We start from the raw sequence: 16,812 nt of genomic DNA, 5'->3' as shown, positions 1-16,812 counted from the left end.
CAAAGTGGCGGGAATGGGGACAGGACTGTGCCTGGTCTGACCAGCAGTGAGGGCAGGAGGACATCAGGGCTGGAGATGGGGTTTCTGTGCTGTCCCAGCTCTCTTTGTGAATTTAGCCAAATCTCTGAGCCCTGTTGTGTTTCAATTCCCTCTTGGTGAACAGAGCTGTGATGCAGGGGGGTCTGAGGCTGCAGTGTTGCTGCAGGTCAGACAGAGAGGGTGGGTGGTGACAGTCTCACACTGGCTGAGTGACCCTTGGTGATGTTGGATTTGTCCCTTCCAGAGCTGCCCAGTTCCTGAGGAAGATGGCAGACCCCCAGTCCATCCAGGAGTCCCAGAACCTCTCCATGTTCCTGGCAAACCACAACCGCATCACTCAGGCAGGTCCCTCTTCTCTGAGCCACTGAACCTTCCATGGGTAGAGAGGAGCAGTGACCTTGCTGAGGCTGACAGCACCTCAGACCAGGCTGTGGCAGCAGCTCTTGGGTCTGTGCCACTGGCTCTCATGGTCTTTTGGTCAGGCTGTGTAATTCTAGCAATGTCTCCTCATGTGTCATCCTGGGTGGCTTTGAAGGTCTCTGTGTTAAGACAAAGATCAAGGTCTAAAAGATGTAAGAAGAGCCCTGGGAGGTGAAGGTTCTGCTGGAACCCCATCCCCTGCAGCTGCATTCTGCAGCTCGGCCCCCATGGCCCTCCACAGGTCACAGGCTCCATTGGTTCTGCTAACTAATTAAAATATCCCAGAGACAGGAGTCAGACACTTTGCTCAGTCACCCTCCTTTGCATCTCATTGTCTGATGTTTGGGTGTTGTGATCAGTCTGAAGAGGAGATGTCCTGCAGAGGAAGGTTGTTTTTTCCAGGTAGTACCCTGAGCTCAGCCTTCTGCTGGTAAACAGCATAAATGAGGTTTGAAGGAACCTCTTATTGTTCCACTCTTAATCCTTAAAATGTTTCCTGCCTGGTTTCTGCTGTTCCTCTGCCCATGTGGATAACGTGGCTTCTGTTGTGTTTCAGTGTCTGCACCAACAACTGGAGGTTATCCCTGGCTATGAGGAATTGCTGGCTGATATTGTCAACATCTGTGTGGATTACTATGAAAACAAGATGTATCTCACCCCCAGTGAGAAGCACATGCTCTTAAAGGTGAGGTTGGGCCATGCTTGTGGGGCTGGGTCCTTGCATAGGTTCACTGTTGCTTTAGTAAAATGAAATTCACTCCTATGACAACATCTCTCTTCAATTTCTTGATTTTTTGCTCCTTTGGGCTGACATGCATCCCTTTCCTGCAGAGACAGTGCCCAGCACATGGTGGGTGAGAGCACTGGTGGGTGCCCTACATCCTCCAAGGCTGGAAGGGGTTTTTCTGTTGTGCATGGAAGTGCAGGATCATGGGCTTGACCTGAGTAACTGCAGAGGACATTGTAAAATCACCACCAAGTTTTAACAGAGAATTTTCTTCTTGATGCCCATTCCCTGCAGAAGGCAGATGCTCCCAGGTTTGTTTTTCTGGCTGTAAAGAATCCTCAAGATAAACATGCCAAAATATCTCTTTATTTGGTGTATTTGTCCTTGCTGTCAGTCAGTTATTGGCAATGATTGCAGTCACTATTACCATAAAAACTTCATTGCAAGGGTGTGAGTCAGCTCAGGTTCTCTGATGTGTGGGGAGTTTGACTCTGTAATGATTTGTACTGAATTAATAAGGGAGGGGGAAAACCAAACCAGGAAAATATTTTAAATTCTTCTCCAGGAGTAAACTTTTGCCTTTGGTGGAGAAAGCTTTTGTGTTGCTGTTATGTGGGAAGAGGAGGAACACATAACCAAGGGAAGCATCCTGTGTTTTTGCACAGACAACAGAAGCAATCCATTGTGTGTCCTCTGCCTGCCATGTGCCTCCTGGCAGATACAGGCACATTTTCCACATTTCCTCATGAGGATCAGGTGGTAGCAGGAACCTGAAATGGTCTTTCCTCATGCTGAGTGATGGAGAACTGTCTTTGACTTGTGCTGCTGACTTCATGCTGATGAAACCTTGCCTTTCCATCTTCTCCAGGTGATGGGGTTTGGCCTGTATCTCATGGATGGGAATGTCAGCAACATTTACAAGTTGGATGCCAAGAAGAGAATCAACCTTAGCAAAATAGACAAATTCTTCAAGGTCAGTGAGCTGTCTGTGTGAGGCTGGTGTTTATTGCAGACCAGTGGATTAACAGCCTGTACCACTGCTGCTAGCAAAAAACAAACCACAGGAATCATTTACAGGTCCAAAACCCCCAAGGGTTGAGAAGCCATCTAGGCCAAAGGCTGAGGAGTGGAATTGCAGCAGGGTGAGGGGAGCAGTGCTGCCCCTCAGGGCTGCAGGGCTGTGGCTGCAGAGCTGGGCTGGCTCTGCAGTGGGAGCTGCAGCTCTGGCTGCTCCCTCCCTGCCAGGGGCCAGAGGATGGAGAGGCTGTTCCATGGGTGAGGGGAGGATGTGCCCAGCTGCTGACATGGCTGCTGTCTCCTTGCACATCCCTGAGGCAGGTTTGCAGTCTCCGTGGTTTCAGGCCACCAGCAAACCTGGCTGGTGATGGTTCTGCTTCTCTGTCCTTCTGCAAGCTGCTGGGCTGAGGGACAGAGGACACAGCTGGCAGTTTTATTTCATGTATAAACTGTGCTCCCTGTGGCACAGGAAAAGGTTTTGGGGGAGTTTGTGTCAACTGGCAGTTGGAGGTGTCCAGTGAGATCTTCAAAGGGTCACTCTGGTTTGATGAGCTGTTTTTGTCTGGTCTGAGCTGTGGATTTTGGGGAAAGGCCCATGAAACCTCCTGGGTGTTCCCAGGGGCAGGGTGGGAAGCAGCCACACAGCCTCTCTCTGCTGGAGCACATCTGGCCATGGTCTGATCCACAGCTGGAGGCCAGGCTGCACTGCCCTGGCACCACTCAGCACAGGAAAGGTTTGGGATTACCCTTTTGGTGGAGAGGAGGGCTGAGAGCCCACACAGCACCTCAGGGAAGGTGGTGCCTCCTTTCCCCTGCTTCTGGGCACAGGCTGGGACTGGGAGGCATTTTGGGTTTGGAGCAGGTCAGCTGTAGGAGGCATGGTAGGATCTAGCAAAAGACAAATGTGTTGGTGGCAAAGAGCAGGAGGACAGCAGAAGAATTTCCCAGATGGAGCAGATGGAGTCCTTCCTGAGTCCTTCCTGAGTCCTTCCTGAGTCCTTCCTGAGTCCTTTATTAATCTTTCCCCTGAGATGGAAAGATCAGTTTCTGTTACCAAGACTTGCTGCAGATGAGGGAAAATGAGGTGGTGATGATTTGTGGAAGGGCACAGAGGGCTCCTTCCCCTCACTCTTCCAGCACAGTGGGTTCTCCCTGGTACTTCCCCAGAGGTGGGGTGAGGAGCTTGGATGAAGAGATTGGTGGTGGTGTTGGACAGAGGATGTCTCCCTGCTTACTGCCCTGAGGTGCAGTTTGTGGGTGATGTGCTGGGTGGGTGCAGGGGAGGGCATAGGTGAGCCCAGGTTTGATGGAAGGTTGGGGTGCATCCTCCCCTGAGTGGTGGGGACCTGTTTACCCCAGTTTGCACCATTTCCTGGGGACAGCCCCAAGAGCAGGGGGCCAGAGACTCCATAACCTTATGGACAGGGCGATGATGGTTAAAAAACCTCCCATCACTGGGGAGACTGCTCTGCAAAGGTGATTTATCACATCATCCTTTAGAGTCTTCTGGGTTTTTCCTGATTCAGCTTTGCTAATTCAGCTAAATCTCTAAATCAAGCCTTCAGTGTAATCTGTAGAGTTTGGGTATCTTGGTGCATTCAGACAGGTTTGCTGTTCATTGCAAAGTGCTGTGGACCATCAGAGAATGAGGTAAAAAAACCTTCCATTGCATGGAGTAACTTTCTCCTTTCCAGCTTGGTTTCCATTTGCACTTCTCCACCATCTACTGTGGTCTCACCTAACCAGAAAAGTACCACTCCAAACTATCAGATCTCAATAAGGAAAGACCAACTACTCCTTCACTACATCTGCTTATTGCCTTCTGATTAAATTTCTAGTGGATTGCCCAAGAATTTGAGTAGTGATAATAAACTACCCCTTCATTTAAACCTTTTATGGAAGTGCCAGTGGGAATCCCTGATGACAGCATTACACATCCTGTGCACAGCTCAGCCTGAGAAACGAAGTGTGTGATAATAGGACAGGGAATTTTCCCCCATCTTCCCTGAATTTAGGGCAAAGCTTTTTGTAGCTGGGTGAAGTTGAAGCTTCATATTTTATTGATGAGCTGTCAGTAGCCCTTGGTTGGATTTTGTTTGCAGGTGGAAGTTTATTGAAGGAGGGACCTGTCTGAGCTTGAGTTATCTTCAGAATCTTGGAATTTATTTCCCATCCCAAACCTTCTGAGACGTGAAGGGCAAGCAGAGCCATGTTACATTGCCTGTGTCTTTCTCTTCATGGAGAAGTTTTAAGACACATCACAAGCAAGCACAGTGCTGAGTCCCTGGGGAAAGCTGACACCTTCCTGGGTGTCCAGAATAGCAACATGCTGCCTTTTCATCCCTCTGTTCTCTTGGAGGATTAGGCTGGGAGACAATCAGGCCTGCTCAGGACCACACTTCTCTCTTTTTGTTGTAAAAAGATCCTTTCCTCTGCCTGGTTACAGCACTGAACCATTCTGGCCATAACCAGCCTGGTGGCAGTGAGCCCAGGGCACTCACAGGGAGTGATTTCCTCCCACAGAAAGCCTTGTGAGCATTCTTAGTCATTTCCTAGGTGTGAAATGACCCTGGGTCCAGGTTTGCACTTTGCAAAGCTTCAGAGGTGCAGCATGCCTTTTTGGAGTCCCTTGTGTTGTGCTGGGGCCAGGCTCTCTCTCTTTCTCTCTCTCTGCCATGTTTCAACCATCTTTTGTTTTCTTTTCCAGCAGCTGCAGGTGGTTCCTTTATTCGGCGATATGCAGATAGAACTGGCCAGATACATTAAGACCAGTGCTCACTATGAGGAGAACAAATCCAAGTGAGTGCCTGCCATAATGTCTCTTGGCTTCTGTGTGTGTCCTGAGGGCCGTGGGGGCTGCAGCCCTGCAGGTGTGCCAGGCCTGTGCCCGTGTGTGCGTCCCTGTGGGGTGTGAGTCCGGCGTGCCAGCTCTGTGTGCCCGCGTGTCCCTCCCTGTCCCTGCATGGGGAGATGTCCTCAGATGGCCCTGGGGTGCTGCCAGCTCCCAAGCCCTGTGTAACCATCCCCTGGGAGCAGGCAGGGCTGGGAGGGGCTGGCAGGGAGGCAGGAGGAAGGAAGGGTGGCATGGGCTGGGGCAGCGCCGGGTGCGTGCGAGCTGTGTGAGTGTGAGCCGTGTCCCTGCTCTGGGGAGATTTTAATCCACACTTTGCACCCCAAGGACAAAATCCTCCAGAGCATGAACACGGCACTGGATCTCTGCAGTAGCCAGGGTGTCTCCTCTAGCTCAGGGCTCATGAAGAAGGATGGCAGCCATAAGGGTTGAATCAGAGGCTGAGATGCTTTGGAAATTGATGAACTGGAAAAGACTGAATGAGGCACTAACAACTGGATGTGGCACTCAGTGCTCTGGTTTAGTTGATGGGGTGGTGATCAGTCAAAGGCTGGACTTGATGATCTTGATGATCTTTTGCAACCTTAATGATTCTATGATTCTGGATATTGTGGGAGAAGAGCAGGAGGGGAGAGCTCAGGAGTGGCCTGGGCTCACGGGCAGTTTGCTGCTCCATCAGATGAATCCACAGACATTGTTTCAGTCACAGCAGGCACGTGAGAGGCCCCACTTGTGTTTGTAGCTTTGCATCACGCTCAGTGATTGCCAGGAGAATGTTGTTAGGTTTGGATATCCTTGGAGAATAAGGTTTGCAACCCTTGTGAGCACAGCCTGTCTGAGCTATACCTGGCTGTAGTGGTGGGTGGCAGCCAGGCTTTCAGCAGGCAGTGGCCTTCCACCTATGGGACTGACTTGGGTGGAAATCTGGTTTCTCTGGTGTCTCTGAGGAGCAGCCAGGCTGGGCTGTCTCTTCAGCAGGACAGGAACTAACCTGCAGTGTCATGGCTTCTGTTTGCTCGTCCCCTTCCACCCCAGAGGGTCTGGCTTCTCTGCCTGCCAGGAGCAGCCCTCCTCCCCTGCCCTCCCAAAAACTGGTTGAAAAGTGCCCTTTAATTGTTCAGGAGAGCTTTGAAAACAGCATGGCAAAACTCCTGAGCAAAAAGTTTTCAATTAAAATTGGGGAGGAAAAAGAAGAGAAAAAAAATATGATTCGATGTAATGTGAATTTAAATACTTTTGAAAACTCTTTTAAAAAAGAGAAAAATTTTCTGAAGATTTGCTCCTTTTAATCCCAAATCATTCAGAAAGCACATTTCAACGAAACATGTGTCAGCAGCATTCCTCATTTTCTCATCTCAAAACTGAGGTAGCTCATGGGCTGTTTTACCTGTGCACAATTTTAATGTCTGTCTTTGAAATCTGTCTCACCAGGTCTGTGTGCCATGCCGTACTAACCAATGTTTCTTCCTCACTCCCTTGCCTTCCCAGCAAACTGCATGGGACTCCCAGTTCTAACTCTGCCAAGGTGCTTCCATGTGATCCCCATTTCTTACTAACATTGTTTTTGTCACTTTCTCTCCCTCCTTGTCTCCGTGCAAGTGGAATTAATTGGTGTTTTTCCCGCATGGCGCTTTGTCTCTGCACTGAGGAGTAGGTTGTGTGTGGCAGGGAGGGCTGGGGCAGCCCTGGCCAGTCCTGCTACCCTGCCCATTGTCCAGTGGGCAGCACATGGAAACGGGTAAGAGCCAAACAGGGGACTGGGGGAGGATGGATCTCACAAGGGATGATGTAGCCCAGCATTTCCAAGACCTTCTACCACCACAAATACTGGGAACAAGTGCAGTTAACTGTAGGGGTATATCCATATCAGGGGCAGGTTTCTCACCTTCCTTTTGTATGGGCAGTCTAAATTGGAGAACAGGACTATCATAAGGTGGACAATCATTTAGGGGGAAAAAAAAGTATAATCTGAACTTCTACATTGTGATGACAGAGTAAGACATGAGAATCTCACTGATAGACAATTGGTTGCACAAAACATTTTGGTGGAGCCATTCTGGTTCTATATCTGGGGCTAATACATTACAGGGAGAAAGGGAGAAAGGAGATATTAAATTAAATAGACTGGTTTGTCCCATTCCTTCATACAACAGTGCCTTTGGCTGCCTTTTTTAGGATGACATTACACACATGGTACATATGGGTGAATTCAAATGAAAATCTAATTCTGCTCATCGTTTGTACTCAGGGTTGTTCACTGAGTTGGCAGCATGAGCTAGAACCAAAAACAATGGGAGGGCTAGTTCTTTGCAGTTTTTCTTTGCAGGAAAAGGCAGCACAACCCAGACCTGGAGGGAGGACCTTTAAGGGGATGGTTATTCTTAGGTTTAGCAGAAAGGATGCAAACGATGCAGGCCTTTCAAGTCCATCCTTCACTGAAAGTTTGTCCCTTGGTGGCCTGGGAAATTGCCATCTCTGCCCTTGGGGTAGGTGAGCCCACATGGAGAGCAGCCTTCAGGGTGGATGGAGCAGACACATTCAGGCTGAGAGGTGAGGCCAGTGTCCCCATCCTGCTGTGTGAGACCACCTCTGGACACTCCACACACCAGAGAGACGACACGGGCTGACATTCGCCATGAGGGTGGCGTGCCTGGAGCACGTTGAAGCGCAGAGAGCAGCTGTCCCTGGGCTGTCTGAGTGCAAGCTGTGTCCTGTTCTTGACACCCTTGCTCTTTTTGCCCAGGTGGACGTGCACTCAGAGCAGCATCAGCCCCCAGTACAACATCTGTGAGCAGATGGTGCAGATCCGAGACGACCACATCCGCTTCATCTCGGAGCTCGCGCGCTACAGCAACAGCGAGGTGGGTCCAGCTGCACCCTGCAGCCAGGGCTGAGGGGCACTGCTGGAACATGGCTGGGCAGAATTTCAGACTTTCTGTGCTGGCAGGCACTGACCCCCAAGAGAACACTGCATTTGACCTGAGGCCGTGGAGGAGGCTTCCAAAATTCAACGATAGAACTGCGATTGTGGGTGTGGAGTTTGAATGGAAGTGTGTGATATCACAGCGTGGAAAACTTAGAGTTTAAGGGTTTAGAATATAGTAATTTATAAAGCAAGATGGAGGTTTTAGGGCGGAGGCTGGTCTTTCTTCTTTGCCTTCTTCTTTGCTTTCTTCTTTGCTTTCTTCTTCACCTTCTTCTTCACCTTCCTCTCCATGGGTTTGGGTGGTTTTGTGTAATTGGATAGAAAAGTCTACATTGAGGGCACGGATGGTTGGCTATTGGGTTAAAAGTAAAAATAATTTAGGTGTCATTTCTTAATTGGGCATTTTATCCTTAAAGAGCCTTGTAGAAAGAGAGACGTCTCCATTTTTAGCTTGTTAGAGTGAAGTGCTATAGAACTCAGGGTTTGTAGGACTATAACATAGATAAGAACTGATAAACATCTGAGTCCTAACAAGAAATACTGTCTCACACATTTAATCCCAACCTTGGCAAAAAGAAGCAAAAAATCCACTAATGGACAAACCTGGAACACAGCAATGTGGCAGGACCATGGTCTGTCACAGATGTACAGCGAGGAGAGGTGAAGGACATGGGTGGAACAAGCTCCTCTTGATGCAGCAATAAAAAAGCAATTTATGAAAGGCTCCTGCAGGTACAAAATCATGTCCACCAGGAGATCTACAGCGACAACTTCTGCTCCTTGACCACAGCTTCATTAAAATAACCAGGGAAAAAAAAACTGGCAACTAAATGTTTATAATCAGGCAAAAGTCAGAATACCAATGACTTGCAAATAGGGCTTTTCAATTACACAGACCTGTCAGTCAGGGCTTTGAGGAAAGTTCACGAAGGCATCTCTGTTCTTTTCATTACTGAATGCCAGTGCTCTCTCTGGTGCCATTGGGACTGTTTTTTGCACGTGTGATCCTCATTCATCAGTGTCAGTTTAACAAATCGTAGCATTCTCAGGCGCTTCTTTTTTGGCATTTGTAAGAGCTTCTTTGAACTTTAATCAGTAAAGGATTCTCAAGGATTTCAGTAGTATTAGACCATTGAAAAGGAGGGGGAAAGTGGAATAAAAACAGTCAGTTATTTGCTCAGAGGTGACAGGTCAGACTCATTTTTTTGTAGGGAATAATTTGACTGCCTGTGTAAAAAGAGCCTTGCCAAGGTCCTTTTTCCTGAGGGATAGTACATGCTTTACTCAATTCTAGCTTAGTCTTAAGGTCAGGAATTCATTTCAGGTGGGATTTGGGAGAGAAGTCTGTTGACTGAGTGAAGCCCCTGCAGCAAGTTGCTGATTGTAGCATGATGTGATTTCTTCCAGGTGGTCACTGGCTCAGGCCTGGACAGCCAGAAGTCGGATGAGGAGTACAGGGAGCTCTTTGACCTGGCTTTACGGGGGCTGCAGCTGCTGTCCAAGTGGAGTGCCCATGTCATGGAAGTGGTGAGTGCATCCCTGCATCACTGAAAGCAGTTTGGGATGAGTCTGGGAGCAACTAAAACTGTAATGCAAACAATGATGGAAATTCTTAATTTGCCAAGTTTTGACCATATCTCAACACAAGTCCATGGATATCAAATGCCTGTTATGACTGGCAGCCTCTCAGATAAAGAAAACCAATTCACTAAGTGATAATAAAGCCAAGAATGTCAAACTCTACTGATGTCTAGAGAATGTTCTCTTGGTATACGACCTATTTCAGTCTTTCTAGCCTATCTTCTTCCTCATTGCAATGTTGACATGGTCTCTTTCCATCTTCTAGTACTCTTGGAAGCTGGTTCATCCCACAGATAAATTCTGTAACAAGGATTGCCCAGGAACAGCTGAAGAGTATGAGAGAGCCACCCGGTACAACTACACCAGTGAGGAGAAGTTTGCCTTTGTGGAAGTAGGTGCCACTTGCACAAGAGTCAGAGCCAGTCCAGGCTGGTTTCCTGTCCATGTTCCTCAGGCCAGGGAAAGAGAATGGAAGGGTGTTCTCACCATACTCTGCCATGTGACCCATGTTAAGGGATTAAAGGTTCCCACATCCCTTAATCTGGCCTGTAAATTCCCCTGGCCAGTATTGGGTCTGTCATGGAGCCAGCTGATGTTGGTTTTATTGGATGTGGGGGGAACGGGAGAAGCTGCTTCCAGAAGTCACCCCTGTAGCTTCCTATGCCCAAACTGTTGTCACACAAGCCCAGAACAGGGGGCTTGCAGGGCAGTATGGTCTGGAGCAAGAGCAGCAGCTGCATCCAGGAGCTGTGCAAACACAAGAGATGCTCAACCAGTCCCCAGGACCCATCAGCTCTCAGCCTGGCTGTCTGTAAACAGTGGGAACAGTCCTCTGAGCCATGCTCTGGGAGGCCCTCACCTTCCTCCTGCCTTACACAGTCCAGGGTGGTTGGGATGTTGCCTTATGGCTTCCTCCACTGTGCTGTTGGGCAGGGCAGGCTGTGCCCTCTGCAGATGCAGCTCTGTGCAAGCTGCACCCACACGTGGAGCATGTGCAGTTTCCTGGGACTGTGTGGCATTAAAGATACCAAGAGATCAGGAGTAAAAACAAGGGACAGGGGCCATTTGCAAGAAACTGATGATATAAATGCTTTCCTCAGCTTCTTGTGACCTGTAAAGCAGCTAACACCCAAAAATTAGCTGCTTGATCACCGGGCCTATGTTAGCTGAGTAGAATTAATTCAGTCCCATGCTGGATTTATAGCCCATGAATTCTCTCCATGCTGGATTTATAGCCCTCTTCACACAATGGAAAAACAGCATTTACATCTGGGTTTAACTTTTCCTTCAGGTGATTGCCATGATCAAAGGCCTGCAGGTGCTGATGGGGCGGATGGAGAGCGTCTTCAACCAGGCCATCCGCAACACCATCTACGCAGCGCTGCAGGACTTCGCCCAGGTGACCCTGAGGGAGCCTCTCCGACAGGCTGTCAGGAAGAAGAAGAATGTTCTGATCAGGTCAGTCTGTCCCTGAATGCAGTGCAAACCCCATCTATTTATTAGTGTTGTTACACTTTGTAATACATACAAGCCCCGTGTATGCTCCAGTACACAAGCAGCCAACAGTCCTTGGCCAGCAGCTCCTCCAGAGGTAACTTTTGGGCATCATCCCAGCAATAGCAGCTGTGTATGATCTCACCTCAGGTACCTTTAATATGTGCACAGCCACAGGTATTTTCATCTTGAAGTAAAATCAAACTTAAGCACTGCTCTCCCTCTGCCCTGCTCCAGTGTCCTTCAGGCGATTCGGAAGACGATCTGTGACTGGGAGGGAGGTCGGGAGCCTCCAAATGATCCTTGCCTGAGAGGTGAGAAGGATCCCAAAGGTGGATTTGATATTAAAGTCCCACGACGAGCAGTAGGACCATCAAGCACCCAGGTATGTGAATGTCTGTCTCCTGTGTGGGGAATTAATGGTCTTGGAGCCATGCAGGAGTCTCCCACCCTGTGGATTAGCAGCTGTTTCCGTGCTCTGTTCCACAAAGTCTTCAGGCTGTTGTGTGTTAAATGTTGCTTTGGTGCCTAATTTGTTGTATAATTCCTAAAGCCTCTTCTTTCAGGGGTTTAACTCTCTTAACTCTGAAGGGTATTGGCATATGTGTGCAGAGGGTGGTCACCACCTTGGAGAAGTGTTACTTTTTTGTTACCAGAACACCAAGGCCGTGTGTGATGGTGTCTGGAGAGTGGTAACTGAATGTCACCTTTTTTCCAAAGCTTTACATGGTGAGGACCATGCTGGAGTCCCTCATAGCAGACAAGAGTGGCTCAAAGAAGACTCTGAGGAGCAGCTTGGATGGGCCAATAGTCTTGGCCATTGAGGAGTTCCACAAGCAGTCCTTCTTCTTCACCCACCTTCTCAACATCAGCGGTGAGTTTATGGCAGGGGGAGGCTTGAACCCAGCCCTTGCATGCTCAGAAAGGCAAGAGCAAATCAGCTTTGCTCCTCATTGACCTAAGCAGAAGATTTTCCTTGATTTTTCCCAGATGTCCTACTTCTGCCTGGTTTGGGCATGCCTCTGTGTAGTATTCATTATGTGAACAGGGCTCAGCAAGAGGAAACAGCTGCAGGTGGGAGATTATTTTCTAGGAGTGACTTTCCTTCTGTCCCAGACAAATTGAGCTACTGGACACAGAAGAAGTCTTCCAGAATAACTCTTGAGCCATTCCAGTGTTCTCACTGGCCCTCTAGAGCAAAAGGGGTGATCCCTTCCTTCTTCTTGCATTACCAAGTGCTCAGGCAGTGTGGACATGGTCTGGGTTTAAAACCAGAGACATCCTAGAAAAATGTCCTGTACCCAAAAGCAAGGCTGCAGCAGCTGCCTCCTGTGCCATGCCCTCACTGCCCTCCCCAGGGGGCTAACATGGATCCTCTGTGCATTCCAGAAGCTCTGCAGCAGTGCTGTGACCTGTCCCAGCTCTGGTTCCGGGAGTTCTTCTTGGAGCTGACCATGGGCCGCCGCATCCAGTTCCCCATCGAGATGTCCATGCCCTGGATCCTCACAGACCATATTCTGGAAACCAAAGAACCCTCCATGATGGAGTAAGGGCTGGTGGGCTCTGCTGGGACCGTGCATGTGCTGGGGTTTGGGATTTTGTTCAGGAAGAAGGGGAGGCTGGTGATGAGCAGTGTTTTTGGTGTGGGAGGTAAATGGATGTTGCTTGCTCTGCTGTCACATGAATGATGCTGTGTGAACACCTCGTTGGCAGACACAGGGGCGACTTCCTGGCACTGGCACCTCTTCATGTGTCATAAACAGCAGCTGGCAACTGTTGGGATGTGGGCAGGACACGGTGGCACTGTCACCTGCACAGATGTGTCACCAAAGGGGGTGGTCCCAGGCTAAGCCACCTCAACTTCTTTTTGTATGTGGGATAAACGATATGAGGAATTGCTGTTCTGCAAGTGGAATTATCTTCATAATGTCCTTCTCATTAGGAAAACTTGGTTGCATGGGCATTGTCAGAGCACTCTCTAGAGTGAGGGCAGGGTGAAAGCTCTTTTGAGGACTGAGAAGAAGCAAGTGTTGATTGAGCAGCTCATAATTAGCTGACTTCCAGGTTGGTTGTAGCTGCTTCCTGCAGAACCCAGGGATAAAGAGGGATTATTTGAGGGGCTGCAGGGGGTGGCAGTGATAGGCATGAAGTCAGAGAAAAGCCATTTTTTTTTACATCAGGCAGGGCACGACATGCACTGGCTGCAGTTTGTGCTGATAAGCTCCAGTGTTAATTTTAGATGTGGTCTGTGTTCTTGCCCTCAGGTATGTGCTGTACCCCCTGGACCTCTACAATGACAGTGCATACTATGCTTTGACCAAGTTCAAAAAGCAGTTCCTGTATGATGAAATTGAAGCTGAAGTAAGTTCTCTTCATCTTTATTGTATGGAAAAAGCTCACAGGGGTCACACTGCCCTGTTTGACCCAGCAGTTCATTAGAGGCACCTTTCTCCTGAAAGAAATATTCCATCAGACTGAGAAGTTTTCAAGAAGATCAGCATTTCCAGAGACCCTACAGACTCTCCTGATTAAGGGCTTCAGCTCAGCTGTACCTGTAGGGAGCCATGGAAGCCAAAAGCTGTCAAACACTGGGGACATGGCAGAGTCTGATGAGCAGAGGGTTTGAGACATCAGAGGAAAATGAGAAATTCCCTGAGAGGGAAGGGTGATTGAGGGTGGGGGACCAGGACCTGTAAGAACATGCAGAAACTATAAAGAGAGAAATGTAACTGCAATTTTCTGCTTACCTTTGGCAATGTGAGAAGTGCAGCGTGGTTTTAAGATAGTGTGACCTTTAATATATGTTTTTATTAAATGAAGGATCTGTGTTGGGTTGTATTGATCTTGCATGCGTAGGAAGGAGCTGTTCTGTGCTGGTGACACCCTCACCAAGTCTTGTTTTTTCTCCCCCAGGTGAATTTGTGCTTTGATCAATTTGTGTACAAGCTGGCAGATCAGATCTTTGCCTATTACAAAGCGATGGCTGGCAGGTAGGAGAGCCTGACTGCTGATGGTGACTGATGATATCACTGCATCCAAATTGCTGTTAACCAAAAGATTTCCCTCAGGGAGCAGCCACCGCAAGGAGAGACAACATAGATCATCCCTGTCCCCCAGAGCTGGCTGTCCATGCCAGACCGATGTAGATGGGGAAAATTAATTAAGGAGACACAGTTAAAAGTGAAAAAATAATTGGCATCCGGAGTAGCAGTCAGAGTACAGTTTGTGAGAGCTACAGAAAAGCAAACTGAGCTTATTACAGGCATGTCCTTGCTTGACTTCTGCTTCTGTACCAGGCAGAGGACTGGAAGCCTCCCATCTCTACAAAACAGGAATATGCACTTGTCCTCACCCTAGTAAAGCAGCAGGACTTGTTCTCCCTTTGGGGAGATAGAACCTTTGTGGCATATCCTCCTTACCAATTTAAAGGGCATGGATGAAATCTAGTGAGAGTCTTCTTCTCATGGCCCCAAAGGTGAACCAAGTCTTACATGTGACTGCAAGTTCTGTCTCTAGGTCACATTTGGCCTTAGAGAAGGAGGACAATCACCATCACCAACCAAATGTTCCCACAGCAGATCTTCAAGGAGGGAGCACTCCAGGGGAACCACCCAGTACCTGGCCCTGATATCTTTCAGCACTTTTTTTTATCTTTTTGAATGTTTTAGCCACAAAAGACAAGCAGGGAAGTCCCCAGAGAACAACTCCTGCTCTGTCATTTAGTGTGCAGAGATTTCTTGGAATTCAGAGCCAAGATTAAAAGGGCTAAAACAACTCTGGAAAGACTCATAGAGAAGCTGATAGTGTAGTTTCTATTTTCCTGACGCTGCTTCCCTTTTTCAGTGTTTTACTGGACAAGCGTTTCCGGGCTGAGTGCAAGAATTACGGGGTGATCATTCCATACCCACCATCCAACCGCTACGAAACGCTGCTCAAGCAGAGGCACGTCCAGGTACAGTGCAAGCAGCAGGCTCCAGTACTCATCACTCCTGGTCTGTTTCCCTTTGGGTGGTGGAAGGCATCCTAGCTGAGATCAGCTCTGGGCTGAGAAGGGTTGAATCTGTTTGTGACACAAAAATGAGTTATGCTCCACATTTCCCTCGTTCCTTCTTAAGTAATCTACACTCCACCAAGGCACTTGCGCCACCACTTTCACATTTAAGCAGATTTTGAGGTTTGGTTTTAATTTGTGTGTGGAGTAAAAAATGAAATACCTTTTCCCCATCAATATATAACATGCAAATCTTTTCTTTTGCCAGTTGCTGGGCAGATCAATCGACCTGAACAGGCTCATTACCCAGCGCATCTCTGCAGCCATGTACAAATCATTGGACCAGGCCATCAGCCGCTTCGAGAGCGAGGACCTGACATCCATCGTGGTAAGAACTTCTATTGACTCTGAGTATGAGCAGCAAGACTAATACACTGCTGGGGATGCACAGTCAACTGTCTGCTGCTTTGAGTTCCCCTGCAGTAGGTTTCATCCAGTCATGTATCTTCCTTTATGCTGCTCAGTCTTTACTGTTTCTGTTTATGCAGCTTTAATTGCATTATTATCAGACCATTAAGTCTCTGTGTAAATCATAAGGGACAGCAGTTAGACTTTGCAGAGCTCATATAAGAGAGTCCTGTAAACTGGGGGAAGAAAATGTTGCTTTAATTCCCAGCTGGATGAAGGTGGCTGTGACATTGTTCATATGTGTACAGGATTTTCTGTCTTTGATATGATACAGGAGCATCAGAGTCAAGCAGTGTAAAATTACCAGTTTCCACCTTTGGAGGATTCTGAGGTGAAAGCCAGCCAGTGCTCAGTGGGGAACAAATTAATTTTGCTTCCTGCAGCTTCACAAAGTACTGGACCAGGACCCCCTTGAGTGGAAGTGCAATTGGCCTTGGCGGCTGAGTTAAATTGATGTCTTTAGTTCTGCGTGCGTGTGGATAAAAAACCATTCCCTTGGCAATTAAATCAGCTGTTTCTGTTGCATTTTCTGCTGCTTTATGTGCTGCAGGAGCTGGAGTGGCTCTTGGAAATCAATCGCCTGACCCACAGGCTGCTGTGCAAGCACATGACTCTGGACAGCTTCGATGCCATGTTCCGCGAGGCCAACCACAACGTGTCCGCACCCTATGGGCGCATCACCCTGCACGTCTTCTGGGAGCTCAACTTCGACTTCCTGCCCAACTACTGCTACAATGGATCCACCAACAGGTGAGGAGGGACAGCAAGGCCACCTGGAGACCCTGCTTTTCTTTCCAGAACGTCAAACCTGCTACTTAAAATTGATGTGTATTGTGGAGAGGTTTGTGCTCCCTGTGGGATGCAACAGTTACTCATAAAATGAATTTGAAACCCACCATCTTCCTTTGGTCTTGAAAATGTTAGTAACAAATTCAAGCAGCAGTTAGACAGTAATTGAAGTGGCTGAGGGTTGGTTAGCTCCGCACGAGCTGCTCAGATATTGTTTTCTTGCCTGCCAATAATGAGACAAAATCTCTGTTTTGGTAAGTTTTACACCACCAATAGATTGTGGCAGGATTTTGCATTCCTGTTGGTGTAGCTCAAGTGATGAATTGTAACTAGCCTGCAACTGCAGGTCATCCCAGACCATGCAGTGTCAGTTGTCCAGGCTCTGACCACTTCCCTCCCCATCTCCCTTGCCTGCTGCAGGTTTGTGAGGACAGCCATCCCCTTCACACAGGAGCCCCAGCGGGACAAGCCAGCCAACGTCCAGCCCTATTACCTCTATGGGTCCAAGG

The 16,812-nt window shown here is 48.4% G+C and overlaps 1 protein-coding gene across 4 annotated transcripts in view; it reads left to right on the top strand.

Annotated features, from left to right (window-relative positions):
* The window catches only part of CYFIP2 (cytoplasmic FMR1 interacting protein 2), a 50,013-nt gene that overhangs the window by 11,142 nt on the left and 22,059 nt on the right, over positions 1-16,812 (top strand). For 3 of the 4 annotated variants that reach the window (XM_077186556.1, XM_077186553.1, XM_054642616.2), the window contains exons 7-23: positions 284-380; positions 1,016-1,144; positions 2,055-2,159; positions 4,911-5,002; positions 7,798-7,915; positions 9,388-9,507; positions 9,827-9,952; positions 10,853-11,019; positions 11,293-11,440; positions 11,776-11,929; positions 12,445-12,601; positions 13,320-13,416; positions 13,969-14,045; positions 14,899-15,007; positions 15,315-15,434; positions 16,065-16,264; positions 16,724-16,811. In XM_077186556.1, the coding sequence (XP_077042671.1) occupies positions 284-380; positions 1,016-1,144; positions 2,055-2,159; positions 4,911-5,002; positions 7,798-7,915; positions 9,388-9,507; positions 9,827-9,952; positions 10,853-11,019; positions 11,293-11,440; positions 11,776-11,929; positions 12,445-12,601; positions 13,320-13,416; positions 13,969-14,045; positions 14,899-15,007; positions 15,315-15,434; positions 16,065-16,264; positions 16,724-16,811 (2,104 nt within the window). The remainder of the gene's footprint in view (positions 1-283; positions 381-1,015; positions 1,145-2,054; positions 2,160-4,910; positions 5,003-7,797; positions 7,916-9,387; positions 9,508-9,826; positions 9,953-10,852; positions 11,020-11,292; positions 11,441-11,775; positions 11,930-12,444; positions 12,602-13,319; positions 13,417-13,968; positions 14,046-14,898; positions 15,008-15,314; positions 15,435-16,064; positions 16,265-16,723; position 16,812) is intronic. The other variant, XM_077186554.1, reaches the window with a different exon arrangement.

The sequence above is a fragment of the Agelaius phoeniceus genome, chromosome 15, assembly GCF_051311805.1.
Source record: "Agelaius phoeniceus isolate bAgePho1 chromosome 15, bAgePho1.hap1, whole genome shotgun sequence".
Lineage (NCBI taxonomy): Eukaryota > Metazoa > Chordata > Aves > Passeriformes > Icteridae > Agelaius > Agelaius phoeniceus.
This window is presented reverse-complemented; position numbering and strand designations above follow the sequence as displayed.